The sequence below is a fragment of the Phycodurus eques genome, chromosome 10, assembly GCF_024500275.1.
Source record: "Phycodurus eques isolate BA_2022a chromosome 10, UOR_Pequ_1.1, whole genome shotgun sequence".
NCBI lineage: Eukaryota > Metazoa > Chordata > Actinopteri > Syngnathiformes > Syngnathidae > Phycodurus > Phycodurus eques.
Window position 1 is genome coordinate 21,355,259 of NC_084534.1, and position 14,486 is coordinate 21,369,744.

General features: G+C 43.2%; 2 protein-coding genes across 8 annotated transcripts in view; both read left to right on the forward strand.

Moving 5' to 3' along the window:
- The window catches only part of bsnb (bassoon (presynaptic cytomatrix protein) b), a 64,167-nt gene extending 59,480 nt beyond the window's left edge, over positions 1–4,687 (forward strand). For all 4 annotated transcript variants that reach the window (XM_061687414.1, XM_061687416.1, XM_061687417.1 and 1 more), the window contains one exon: positions 1,865–4,687. The gene's annotated coding sequence lies outside the window, so the exon portion shown is untranslated. The remainder of the gene's footprint in view (positions 1–1,864) is intronic.
- A 4,426-nt stretch (positions 4,688–9,113) lies between these two features.
- Positions 9,114–14,486, forward strand: part of erc2 (ELKS/RAB6-interacting/CAST family member 2) — a 42,988-nt gene continuing 37,615 nt past the window's right edge. For all 4 annotated transcript variants that reach the window (XM_061688676.1, XM_061688679.1, XM_061688678.1 and 1 more), the window contains exons 1-2: positions 9,114–9,186; positions 12,636–13,471. In XM_061688676.1, coding sequence (XP_061544660.1) covers positions 12,791–13,471 — 681 coding nt within the window. In that variant the 5' untranslated portion in view covers positions 9,114–9,186; positions 12,636–12,790. The remainder of the gene's footprint in view (positions 9,187–12,635; positions 13,472–14,486) is intronic.

The following is a 14,486-nucleotide window of genomic DNA, read 5'->3' on the forward strand; positions in this document are numbered from 1 at the left end:
GAATTTTTTTTTTATTATTTTCACTCAAGGACAGGAGGCTATTTAAGTTAAACATATAAAAACATATATATTTTTAAAAGCCATACTACAGCCTGACATGTTTTATAGTACGATGTGATGCATCTACTGTAACCTTAGAAGAAGAAGAAGAAGAATCATCTTTTATTGTCATGAACATGCATGCATGCACACGAAATTTGTTCTCTGCATTTAAACCATCACAGTGAACACATACGCATGTTAGAAGCAATATTATGCACTGCACTTATTGTACTTCAAATTCTGTGGACTGTTATACTGTACCTGTATTTGATTTCTGGATGGTTGTTCACCTGCTGAAGTTATTGCATATCTTTAAAATTGTATTTTTTTGTTGAGTTTTTATTACACAGTAATGATCTTTTTTTTAATCTCACACTTGACAAATACACCATATAAAAAAACTAATATTGAAATGAATAAAAAACTAAACTAAAACCAAGCATTTAAAACACATACACACATTAACCTGCTCTAAAAACTAATTAAAACTAACTGAATTTGAAAAAAAGTCCAAATGAAATGAAAACTAAATATAATGGAAAATTCACAATTATTATAACCCTTGTCGTCACTCGCATTCCGCCACCCGGAAGTAAGCCCCTGCCTGTTGTTTACAAACACTATGAAATGGTCTATTGATTTTGTACTTTTGTTGCATCGCAGTCTGCTGAGTATTTTCAGTTCATTAAGGTCATAAAAGCTTTTCAACTTTCTGCTGCAAAACCGAGAGCACAGGAGCTGAATGCTCAGGCGGTTTACCTTGTGACTCCACACACTTCCAATAATCTGGGCCAGGCAAACAGGGATAAAATTAGCCTGAGAAAGCTAATTGTGGCTTGGATTTAATGTCACACACGCAAAGACGCACGGGAACAAGAGCACACGCAGGCCCACAGATTCATGACTCATGGTTAGCGGTCCTCATTACATGGTGCAATGAACTGATGGATTAATTCTGCTCAATGGCGCAAAGGCACTGAGGAGCAAATAAAGTGAATTAGAATTTCTTTGATTTTAGCTTCTGTCCAAGCACCTGCTGGGACCCTCACACAGTGAAGTTGATAGGTTCCATCATTCAGCTGCCACAAATTCTGCATGTCTGTCACTTTGAGTCTATGGTCAGTCTGAAGAATCATTCGGAGAATGTGAAGATAAACCCGACTCGGTGCCTCTTTCAGGCCAAGCAGCTCATCCTCCCAGTGGATTACTGCAGACACCATCAGGCCTGCGATTGTCTGCAAGTCAAAGCGAGTAGGCTGGCAGAGATGTGATTTTAACTCATTAATTAGTTTCATTTGGATTGATTTGGTCCATGTCAGAAGATCTAAAAGCACCAGCTTCGTGATTTTGCTTTTACACGAGCCCTTCGTTCGGTTTGTCTTCTTCCATCCATCCATCCATTTTCTGAGCCGCTTCTCCTCACTAGGGTCGCGGGCGTGCTGGAGCCTATCCCAGCTGTCATCGGGCAGGAGGCGGGGTACACCCTGAACTGGTTGCCAGCCAATCGCAGGGCACATACAAACAAACAACCATTCGCACTCACATTCACACCTACGGGCAATTTGGAGTTGTCAATTAACCTAACATGCATGTTTTGGGGATGTGGGAGGAAACCGGAGTGCCCGGAGAAAACCCACGCAGGCACGGGCGGAACATGCAAACTCCACACAGGCGGGGCTTGGGATTGAACCCCAGTCCTCAGAACTGTGAGGCAGACGCTCAAACCAGTCGTCCACTGTGCCGCCGGTTTGTCTTCCTACTCCGGTAAATTTGATGCTGTGTAGATGTACTAATCTTCCTGATCTATCTGTCTTCATTCCAGGAGGACAGTAATGAGCATGAGGTGGAGGAGAGAGGCTGAAGGAAGACTCGTGTTCTGCTTCTTCTCTTCCTCCATGGAGAGCCTCCTGGGATCGAAAAGAAAGTTAAAAGGCCCACCGATGGAGCAATCCGGCCGTTCTCCAATTGAGGGAAGCCTCAGTGCGCCCTCTACTGGATATTCTTCATGTCTGAGGATTCCACATCTGGCAAGGATATTTGATTCCACATTGATGCTGATTCTTAAAGATTGTCATAGGTTTTTCTGGTACTGAAGAAACACATCGCTCACAGACGACTCCCCTTACAAACCTGAGCGTTTGCTTTCTCTGATCTCTACATTCCAGTGTGGGAACGTAACCCTGTCTTTGAATGTGTTCTTACTTCTCGTCATTTACTTTTTCGTGTCTCTACAGAATGCATTGTGTAAATGTGTACATGCACGCACAAGTATATGGAAGGGAACAAAATAGAAAAAGAAATCCATATGTGTACTTTTCCAACATCCGTAAGTTTTCATTTTTTTGGTTTTGTGTGGGAAAGAAATTACTGCCAGTGTGCCCATAAGTGTGAGATTCACACAGATGAGAGGACCAAATGAAAGAGAGGCAGACGCTCTATATTTTGCCACCGCAAAGCCATTGTTATTGTCTGCGTGGAGCTTTCATGTCTCATCTTTCAGTTCCTTTTCAATTTGCCTCATATTCACTGATTGGAAGAGCCTTATTCAGAACGTTTTGTTAGTTTGTTTTTTACTTATATACCTCGTATGTTTTCAAATGTCCATATCATGACGCATTTCTTTGTACGCAGCTGTATACTATTGTATGTACATAATCTTTCAAGATGTCATTATGTAAATTTGTCATTTGTGTATGGAAGGAATACCATTTTTACCTTGATGTTTTCTTTGGTACGACTTTATATTTAAAGCTTTTTATTTTGTTAACTGTGAGTTTTCTCGCATCAAATAATTTGCTTGGTGACTTAAACAAACAAAAAAAAGCAATAGCATGCAGATAACGGTATATAGCACAATGGTATAAATGTTGCGTACGTTAGCGATCGGGAATTATCCACCGCTTATCGTTGTACAGTTTGTCGAACGGTTTACAACCATCGTACCAGATGTCCAGATGTGCATGTGTGTTAGGTGCAGATGCATAAGAGCATGCAAGAGTGGTAGGAACACATACAGACGCACCTTCTTTTTTTTTTTTTTTTGGCCATTCCAGAGTTACTTTCTGCTCTATGGTTTAAGTCATCAACAATCTCTCGAACAAGCTGGGCCCACTGCCTCCCCCCCCCCAACGCACACACATGAAGTGTAGATGAGCAATTCAAATGTTCTATGCAAAGACTCCTTTTTTGAGCCTGGTAGTGACGTCATCACAGGAAAACAACAACACAATTATCAAGTAAAGCAGTTAGAGATATACGTATGTTTTTACTGAGCAGCCTGTCTGTATGAATCTAACTATTGAAGTAGATTTGTTTTGATTTCTCCGTTGCATGTTTCTTGATCTGTCACCCCCCTCCATAGGGACTTGTTGCCAAAGGGTAAACTGTGTCTACTGTCTGTTTTTGAATGTCCACTATCCAGTCTCTTGGTAGCATGGGTTTGCTTTGGCTGCTTCCTTGGCTGTTTGTTAGTTCCTCGAGCGTTTCGCCTGATCTGGGCTTGCAGTGACCGTTTGTGCTGCTCTGAACCTCTGACACAACACATGGTCACTACTTGTCATTCGTTTGTGTCAGTATAATTGTGTACATATCTGGGTGTTAATATACCCCTGCGAGGGTCAACGGAATGCTTCTTTTTCGATATAATTATCACCTTTGATTAAATCACACAGCAGCCAAGCCTTCAGGGTGGGGAAAGATGCATGATTAGATCTTATATACTTACAGTAAATGCTGGGTTATACCTGAATGACTACAGCGTGGCATGATTTCACCAAGGTTTGCAAACAGGCCGGTGGATAGAAGATGGATGGGCAAAAGTTCAGCCAGTCACTCACAAATCAGGGCATGTCTTTATTTATGTATTTATTTATTTTGAAAGCACAAGGCTGGCTGGTATAGTGGCCGTTGCGCAAATTCTAGCAGACACATGGAAGTTATGTCACAGTGCCTCTGAGATCAACCGTCTCAATGTGAGATGGAGATCTGCTTGATGTGAGGCCCGTGAGACTCGACAGCTTTCAGTGCAGCCATCCTCATTGTAACTGTAAATACACATTCATTCGACTGTACAGTTTTTGTTTTGAGTACGGCTGTCATGTGCATCCCCACGCCGTATTTGCTGCCAACTTTTTGTGTATAAAAGAACGTTTATTAACAGTAACAAGGAAGATGATTATGATAATTGCTTATGCATAGTCTGTGTGGCTAACTTGTACTGACTGTTTACAACAGTGGAACAAAAATTAAACATTCCCGTTCAGAAACATATACAGTGTATGTAGAGAGTCTATCCTTATTGTATTTTAGAACCTCCGTGGCGACACGTTGCCTTCAATGTGTCACGATCAGGAGGTTTCGGTGGTCATGATCTTGAATGTGATCTGATTTTTCGGAAGAAGCAGGGCAAAAAAACAAACAAACAAAAAAAACCACCTGGAAAATGTCATTCACTGTTGTATGTGCACTGGGGGAAAACGTCAGTCGTGTATCCATTGTGAAACCTTGTGCTCTATTCAATGTATTCCTGTAAAACGATCAATTGGTTAGTACATTTTGGTGCATCATGTCCAGTAATGTGATTCAATGAAAATATTGACCCTGCAATTCCCAAACAGAGAAAAAGAATAAAAATTAAAGGAATATAATGTTGTCTTGTACATAGGTCTCTGTGTCACCTTTTTCCCTTACCAAAGATTTCCGGGTCTTTGGAAACCTGGTTCTGTTTTTCCCTTACAGTGACTGAGCGAGTATGATTTTTTTTGTTTGAAACCAGTCTTAACGTGTACCATTGTCATAGACGTGTTTTCGTTATACGCCACCGTGGTAAGGTGGACTTGCAATTACATCTGCTGGCGTTCTAAAATGTACGACGATCGTGTTCTCCTCTCCGGCAATTGGCTGGGGACCGATCTGGACTGTATGCCGCCTCTCGCCGAAAATCAGCTGGGTTATAGACTCCAGATGACCCATGACCCTAATAAGGCGCTACAGAAAATATCCAAAGTCTCCCTTAAAAAGTGGACTTCACAATTCGGTATGCCCGTGTGAGATTTTTCCAACAGAGTGAACTGCTGCTCTTGTCAAAGTAAAATTGCCCACCAGGCTCCCATGAGAGCACCAAACACTGCGCACCTCCTCTCTGCTCCATTTGAGGCGTCTGCAGATGTAGGCTGCACTCATCTGGTTTCACTTCCACTTATCACACAGACGCCGCCACTGGTCCGGTTCAGCCTTAGGCTCATGCAGACATTTAGTAGTCTGAAGGTGTCTCAGGGGAAGAAATGCACCTCGGGAGGGAAAATGTCACTAAATCTTTTCTCAAATCCTTTTTAATTTGAATATATATATTTTTTAAGATGGTGGATGTAGTGCCTGCAGTAGGAATTCCTGCCTGCTCCAAAATGCTTTTATTCATAATTACGCCGGCACCTCTGTTGGTCCAATCATCTATCCTCCATCATGCTGAGAGCCAGTCGGTCTGTTTCTCTGCTGCCCTTTAAATATCAGCGCACCCTCTGTGGTCCGCACCTGCTCCTCACTCCCCAGCAGTAGATTCCATTGAAGGCTCGTTCACCATCATCCTCAGCTGTCATTTGGATCATCCTTAGAGACCCACTTCATATCGCGTTGGGCCTTTCCCACTGCTCAAGCTTTAATCGAAGTTCAATATTTTCGACATTATTATGTCATTAACAGCTCTTCTTTACGCACAATCCTTTACAGGATGCCGGTCGACTGCCAATTTATTTATATCTTGGAAATATTCTGCAGGAAATAATAGAAGCAGAAATAATCTGTTGTAGGCTGACTTGGCCGCTTTAGAGCGCCTCGTTGTCGCTGCGTGGAAAGGCCCTGCGGCGCCCCGCTGAGATATATTGCAGCCACTGGAAGCTTTAACCGAATATATTTGTGTGGCCCACAGTGCTTGATAACAGAGGCAATTACTTGATTTTTCACAATTTTGAAGCATCATTTTATGCACTGGCTGAAATTTGTAATTATTCAAATTTGGCAGGGTTCTTAACAGCACTCTTCTCTGTGGTGTGTCAAAATTAGAAGACATACAGTATGTATTTTCACTGTACAGTAACTTTAAGTTACTGATTATGCATGGTCCCTTGTTTGGTGAAGGACTAAATCAATATTAATATCTTAAAAATGTCTGTTAAAAAGATGTCTCCTTACCGGAATGCACTCGAGCTGTCACATAATTTTGAATGCAGTCGATAAAGTGGAAAATACAAGAGGATAAAAGCCCCTCTTGTGTCTTGACCTTAAGTTTAATGTTAAAGAATTGACCGACATTGAATTATTTTCTTCAATGCCTCCATAGTCAGCCGCTAATAGAAGATTTAATGGGTTCTCGAAAAGCTTGAAACATCCTTGTGTTGGCCACTGATATCTGCCCTACATAGAACTCACTCATGTGTAAAAGACGCATCAAATGAGACAAAAATTAAGTGTTAATATTAACATTATTGTAGGATAAAGCTGACTGAGAGGCAACACAGGTTAAACACTACTTAGATGTTCCTATTATATTATATTATGAGCCATCACAGATGAATTTATGGGCCCAACAGCAGACTTCATAAAAGTCCATCCAAATGATATATGAAATGGCTAATGACCTTCCGCTCCCCCTTTTGGAGATCAGGCTCTCTTTTTTTATTTATTTATTTATTTATTTTTATTTTTTTTATTTTTTTGAGTGCTTGTCTGAAGGGCCCCTCTCACTTGACCTCAACGTCCTTCTGTTACGGACGAACTGTCAACTCATAAACTGTAACCACCAGCATTCTGCAGAACATTTGTTTCCCAAAAACCATGGTGGAAGTATACTCGTCAGCCCTCAAGCCTGCAGTCTTAGCCCATGATTCCCACCAGCCGTGACCTCACAAGCAGTGTGACTCATCCACCAGTGATGGCAAGTATGACATCAATTATTGGAAGGAAGCGTGGACTCATCTTTATTTGTCACTCGGTTTCGATAAGGCTAAAAGCAATTTCGACGTGTAGGGCCTACTATGCAATGACTCATTTTGAAACTGACAGTTTAGAACCTGATTACCGTCGTCGTGATATCGTTTTTAAAATTAACCCTTTATGGGGGACTCGTTGAAATTCTTACTGGAATATAACAGTTTAACATGGAGTCATTTTACTGAGTCGCATGCTGGCTCACACCACTGGAGGCCAGCAGAGAGCAGTCAGTGATCACAGCCCACTTCTTGTTGTGCAAGAACCATCAGACTGCTGTGCAAAATGTCCACTGAACGACCAAAGACTCCCTGTTCTAGTCAGTCATTGAGACTTACTGATAAATAAATTATATCAATCACGGGCTTTCTAAGGATGGCAACAGGGAAATCAGTAATAAGGCCAAAATGTTAATTCCGTCTATCCAGTTTCTATACTGCTAATATGGTCATTAGGGTCACTGGTGTAAATATTTCCATTTTCCTCGAATAAAACATCTGATTTTATGTCAACTACAATGACTTTTGTGTTTTTTAACAACCATCCACAAAGCTGACAAGAAAAAAGTGACCATTCCAGCAGTGTTTCAGTCAAAAGGAAGCTAGACTGCTCTCAAAGGCAAACACGGTGAGAAGGTAAATAGGCTAATAAAGTGCTCTCTATGACCTCTGACCCCCGATGCACTGCGCAGTGATGACATCGGTGTGCTGCCTCTGTCCCACTTACGTTGTGCATGATTTTAACCAAGGATAACACAAGCGAGCATGAGAGACTATTCGTGTGTGTGTGTGTGTGTGTGTGTGTGTGTGTGTGCGTGTGTGTTCGCAGCTCACGACGCAGAATTGCTGATGCTACTCCTTTGGGCCCTGTCAAGCACACTTAGCATCAGCTAAGCGTCCCGACAACGTGGGACGAAGTCTCTGCAATTTGGGAGGAGAGAAGCAGGGAGCCACAGGGACTTTTTAGTCAACTCTTGTGAAGGACATGCTCGACCTCATGTGTGCGATTTGTGCAATAGTGGCCACTCTGCCGCGCCCCAATGTATTGCCAGGTGTGTAAATCATCCTACTGACCGATGATCTCCTTCAAAACATCCACCTGTGGAGGTCTGCTCGTAGTTTCGTATAAATGTACTTTGCACGCTTTGACCAACCCGATCAGTTTCCTCTTCTGCCATATCAAAGACTGTCATAGCGCTTCCAGCACGCCGCATTTAAAGGGAATGAGAGGAGCCGCTTTGATTGAACAGGATTGAAGTCGGGTGTCATCACGCCCGCAGCAGCGCAGACGTCCCCCTTTTAGATGCGCTGGGGTGCGCTAGTGCATGAAATTACCAACGCGCGTCAAGCCGGTCATGAAAATAGAGCCCAACCATTCCCGCAGAAGGTGCACTCCATTTGTACACCCCTCTAGAATTGATATTGATATGAGGCTATTCGTTTGTATTTTGTGTGCACATTACTTTGTGGCAACAATGATTTCTTTTTGGTTTTTTTATTTTATTTTATATTTTTTTATTTTACTATCCCGCCCCCAATGCCATATCTGGGGCTCTGTAGTTTCTTGACCTTAGCAATGAGGAATGAAGTGAAACAGATGTGTGAGGACCATGTTGAGGAAATAGAGCAAGAATGTGAGTGAAATTGAGTGGACTCCATGACGCTTAGTACATTCTGCCATACTTGAAAATCCCTCCTCCTTCACTGTGATTAGCAGCCGCCCTGCTTTAATAATAATAGTATGGAGGGATGCCATCTGAGCCATCTTTGAACGGCATGTTGTGGGCGGTGCATAGTATATTGCACAGCACGAGAGGAAGTGGTGCTGGCGAGACCTCATTCGGGGCGAATATAGATATAGAACGCGGTAGCCTTCGCTTTTGAGGTGAAATTGTGATACTGGATGCCATGCAGTATGTAAAAGTGATCTTGTCTAATTAAGACCCAAGATGATGTGCGAGTAAGTAAAGCCAGCCCCGACACACGCCTTCCTCCTCCCGCCGCGCATGCAGCTGCCACTTGCGGTAGTGACGATGATGATGATGCTGGCGTGCAGAGGAGGACCAATGACAGCGCAGGATGCTGCGGGAGGCTGCTCGGCTGAATGGAGGCGACGGGATGCCGTCCGTTTAGCAGCACAAGAGAGGAATTAACATCGAAGGAGGTGAGTGTGCTTCTGTCGTAATCGATTGTCTCGCAATCACTCACGCGGTCAGTGAAGTAGCCTTTGTTCAAATCTTTTTTTTCTTTTTTTTTTTCTCGCGAGCGGGTTAAAGGGAAGCATATCGCCTACAGACACTCGCGGACTCAGCCGCCCATTGCCCATTGATCAGTAGATCGTGGACGATTTGCATCTCGAGCAATGCTGCAGCGCTGGTGTTTCAAAATAAAGCGTTTATTATCACAGTGGTGCGTTCAGGGGCTCGACGCGCACCACGCTGGGGCCATCAAACATGGAGGCCCAATGAGCCTTCAGTAGGTCCGTGCTCCTTATGCTGCATCACGGTGCAACATTCACATATTGTAAAAAGGTGTTTAGGTAGTCAACATCTCACTTCGGGATTTCGAACAGTCCAATGCTGTCCTTTGACCCCGATTTCTAAAAATGCCCTCTCTGAACGGGATACATTTGAGGCTCAGTAGTAGAAAACATGATGAGGAGGCTGCATGTTGCACCGCACTCCTTCTCTTGTAATGATTCTTATCATCCCATATTGAGGCCTATATTTAGAGAAAAAAAAGTCCTTCTTTGTCTGCCCGAGACGCCGAGGCTCTGACCTCGAAAGGAGCCGTGCTATATCGTCTCCTTTCGACCGCTCGTCTACCCTCCCCTCCCTCCTCGCTGCTGTGTCATTTGGCCACAACGGATGGAGCAAAATGTCAGGATGGGGCCCACCTTTATTGGAAAAGTCCCAGACACTCAGCAGTGAAATCTTTGTAGCATGTCATCTGTCCTCGCCGGACCAATGCTCACTGAATGGCCAGAGATGATTCCATTCCTCCCGTGGCCCTAACTTGACTCGCCGAAAGGTGTTCGGAGCTATCATTGAGTCGTATTGTGTCCATTAAACATGTCCAATGTTGGTGGGCCAAAATGGTAGCAAAAGATCAAAACATTCAAATCTGCATTCGAAGAAAAGCCGGAACGCAACTGCGAGGACGATTCATGAGGCGCTCCGACACAAAACTGCCTTCACGAATATAAGAATTGTTAATATTTAACATGAAGCAATTAAGAGGCTAATGCTTGAAACAAGATGGATGGGAGGGATTTGTGAAAGTAAAAATAATGAGGATGTTCCACATTCTCTCCCGGTTAATGTAATGGATAGGGTTCCTGTGTTGGGCAAATTAAGCGATTCATTCTTCAAGAATTTGCTCGATTCTGTGCAATTGATTATTGATTAATCGTGTCTTGAAGCGAATGAGGCATAATTTAGTGGACTCAAGACGCTGTTGATTTGAGGCTAATTTACGACCTGAAGATGAACACGTCACCTCCGGAAATTGGAGCTCCATCGCTCCGTGGCATTCTTCTCGTCAATAAAGCACTGGCAATGAAACAGGAGTTCAGAACATGCAACAGATGATGCAACAGTATCAATTCGTTGATAAAATGATCGCTCTTTTCCCCCCATAATCGGCCAAGGACATTTAGGGAACAGACAATGAAGTGACATTCACTAGCCTGTTAAATATTATATTTCAATGACACATAAAGACGACACACATTATGAGCCTCACTTTTTCCTGCGAGGGATTTGTCGTTCATTCAAGGTGGGAACTGTTTTGTCTGCGCTGCCAATTTGTTTTCAGCTGTTGAAAGCTGACCACTGAAGATAAGAGCGGCTTGTTGTGCAGTCTCAAGTGTGTTAAATTGGAATTTAACTCGCCGCTGCATCTCAGCGGTATTGAAGTGAATGCACCGAAGAATTATTACCGATTATTGCGATTTTTTTTTTTTTTTTTTTTTTTTTTTAACTTCAGCACGCCAACTCAATTTTGAAGAGAATAATGTCCTCTCTGACCTCATCCGCTCAGAAATGATCTCGCAGAATCTCTTGAAACACTGGACACCTGATTTGATCTCATCAGTTCTTTAAAAAGCCAGCAACAACGCAAGGACATTAAAACGCTTTCAACACGTCATCTTTCCCACCCCACGTCGCCTTTGGTAAACGATTGTCCGGCGACCGAGGTGGGTGCTTAATCTCTGTTAGCCCAGACGTCATCACCATGGCAACTGGGTCTGAGCATGCAAGTGCCACCGGTGAGAAAGTACCGGAGCTTCGTCAGACGCTTGAGTTCATTTTTGTCATGTTGCTCCAGTATTGATCGCCACTAGGTGACGCATGGCATGAAACATGTCATGCCAGTGTTTTCTCAATTATACACACAACTGTAAATTAGCTGCCACCTACAGCCCAATATGTACAGTTATAGACAATGGGATCATATCAAGACAGTACAAATGCACAGCAGACTTTCTTGTTAGCCAACAGAATCAAATAGTTTAGATTGGAATCGAATAAGCCTTTTTATGTTCCATAATATAGAAATTCAATTTCACATCAGCACAAAAGTAGACAAGAATCAAAATTCCCAAATATTTATACTTATTTGCAACAAATTTCAGGGTGTATAAAATGAAATTTGCGCGCACATATTGAACTCTATGACGTTTTAAATTTTATGTCCACAACAAAAATTAAAACAAATATTTTAAATAAATATGAATTTAAAAATAGTGTATAAAACATCTGACTTTATCATGAATATGGCTACAAATAAATAAATAAATGACACAGTCAGTGAGATATTCATTTAACGGGGGAGTTTGCAGTGAAAACAAGTTGCTAACAAGACTTGAATCACTTCACTTTTTTCCCCCCTTGTGTGCAGTGTTTAAAACACCTGCAAACAGCTGAATAGGTCAACTGCACACGTTGCAGGTGACTCATTACAAAAGCAAAACAAACATCTCATGCATTTATTAATTGCTCAGTGGCTATGAGCACTGCAGACCGACGTGTGATAAAAGAAATTACTGCATCCGGGGCTTCAATTTGTCTTTTCATGACCTGTTATACTGACGCTTGTAAAGCGCTTCTGTCTGTAGCAGCAGCTTTAAGTGGATTTTGATAAATGTCGGCCAGAGGGAAATCCAGCATGATGCCTGCGAGCCACTTTGGATGCAGTCACCGGCCACTTCATTGTGTGCACCTGCTTAATGAGATCCAGTACAAACATTTGGAGAATACAAATAAGATTTGTTTGACATCTTCAGAGAGTTATTATTTCAGCAATTATTATTGTGGTTGTGGTGGAGTTAGAGGTATGGGCTTTGGGTAGGGAGGAGTAATTGGTTTAGTATATATTTTTAATTGCCACGCCGGTCTCTATATGTAGGCATGCACTTTTTCAAAAATGATGGGACATGATTTATTACCAATTAGTTACCGCTCGCGGACCTCAGTTTGAGAACCACTGGGCTAACGTGCTTTCACGCAGCCAAACCTCCAAAAGAAGGTCTTATTTTTTCTATCAGGTCTTCTTAAATTTTGTGTTATTCATTTGACAAATCCAAGGTGTTTTTTTGTATTCCTCTTACAGGCGCCTCCCAGTTGTTTCCTCCGAGTTTGACGTGCTCCACTTACCAAGGCAGTAAATAAAGTCACCCATGTGCGGTTCAGCGAGCCTGTGCAGTATCATCGCAGCGTGCCCCCGTTAAGGACCCCTCTGGTGGCCACGCGGCCGACTCACGGGACATGTACAGCAGTGCCAGAGCTGTTGGTCACTTAGAGAGCAGCCCCGCACGCTCCTCGCGCCTGCCTCGGTCCCCCAGACTGGGCCATCGGAGGGCCAACAGCGGGGGTGGGAGCGGCGCGGGGGGCAAGACGCTCTCCATGGAGAACATCCAGTCTCTAAACGCTGCCTACGCCACTTCAGGGCCCATGTACCTGAGCGACCACGAGGGCGTGGGCTCCACGGCCACATACCCGAAAGGCACCACGACTCTGGGTCGGGCCACCAGCCGGGCCATGTACGGGGGCCGCGTCACAGCCATGGGCAGTAGTCCCAACATCGCTTCGGTGGGACTGCCCCATGCTGACCTTCTGTCTTACAGTGACCTGGGCTCCATCTCCATGCTGCATGCCCACCACCACCACCACCACCAGGGGGTGCCCTCTGCCCTGTTGAGGCAGGCGGTGCGGAGCAGTGGGGGGGAACTGCTGGAGATGCAGGCCCAGTTCAGGGATATGCAGAGGGAGAATGAGATGCTGCGCAGGGAGCTGGACCTGAAGGACAGTAAGCTGGGCTCTTCCACCAACAGCATCAAGAGCTTCTGGAGCCCCGAGCTGAAGAAGGAGCGCATCATGAGGAAGGAGGAGGCGGCACGCACGTCTATCCTGAAAGAGCAGATGAGAGTCACGCATGAGGAGAACCAGGTGAGACCCATCCGCTCAGCTATCATAATTTATTGCAGGGAGAAATCCATGGTGGTCTTTTGGCTTTCAACATTCGATGTACTTTTATCGCCTTCTTTTCTGTGGTAGACCACTGCCACGTTTCAGAGACCTTTCTGGAAAGCGTTTACTTCTACGTGTGAATATTCAGCACAGTTAGTCTTCCATTTTGTTGGTTGTTGCCAAAAGAAAGTTAACCTTAATATTTATCTGAACTGCACCTATCTCCGTTTATCACGTTGAATACATTCCACACCCACCCACCATACATAAAAATCAGCGCAAAAATCTCACACGCTTTGAACACGTTTAAACTTATTAAAGCACAAACATTTTTTAAAGTACAATGGTGCATTGAGAAACAAGTTTCATTCATTCTGCGAACACGCTCGAAACTCAAAACACTGTTATCCCAAATCAACTTTCCCCATTGAAATGAATGGAAATGCCATTAATCCATTCCAGTCTCCCTCCAAAAAACAAAAATGTTTTGTATTTTTTTAGTTGTAGTAGGGGAGATATCGTTCTATAATATTGTACTTTATGAAAACATTAATACCATATTTAAATAGAATGTAAAAAGATAAAACATTCTGTGCATCGTGATAAATTCATTGCGGTTCCGTCTGGTGTATGCTACTTGGTCAAAAGGGGGCAGTCATGCAGACACAAACAAATTGCAGCATCACAACTACTTTAGCTTTAGCTACTTAATCCTGTAATATTAATATTTTTTAAGGATAAAGAATATATTCCTGTGACTGTAGTATTGTTAGATTTTATGTCTATATGTGTGTCAGGTCACTCGTATCTCAGGTTGCCACTGTATTCCTTCGTGCATGTTCTCACTTTCTCGTTTGTACAGTTGCCCAAATAAGAGGCACTGTGTGCTTGCTTCCAGCTGTTTATTTGTCACTCCCAGTCGAGGTTCACTGAAAAACTGACACATAAAACAAAATGTTCGACCAAACTTTGGCTGTCATGATTGAATCGATTA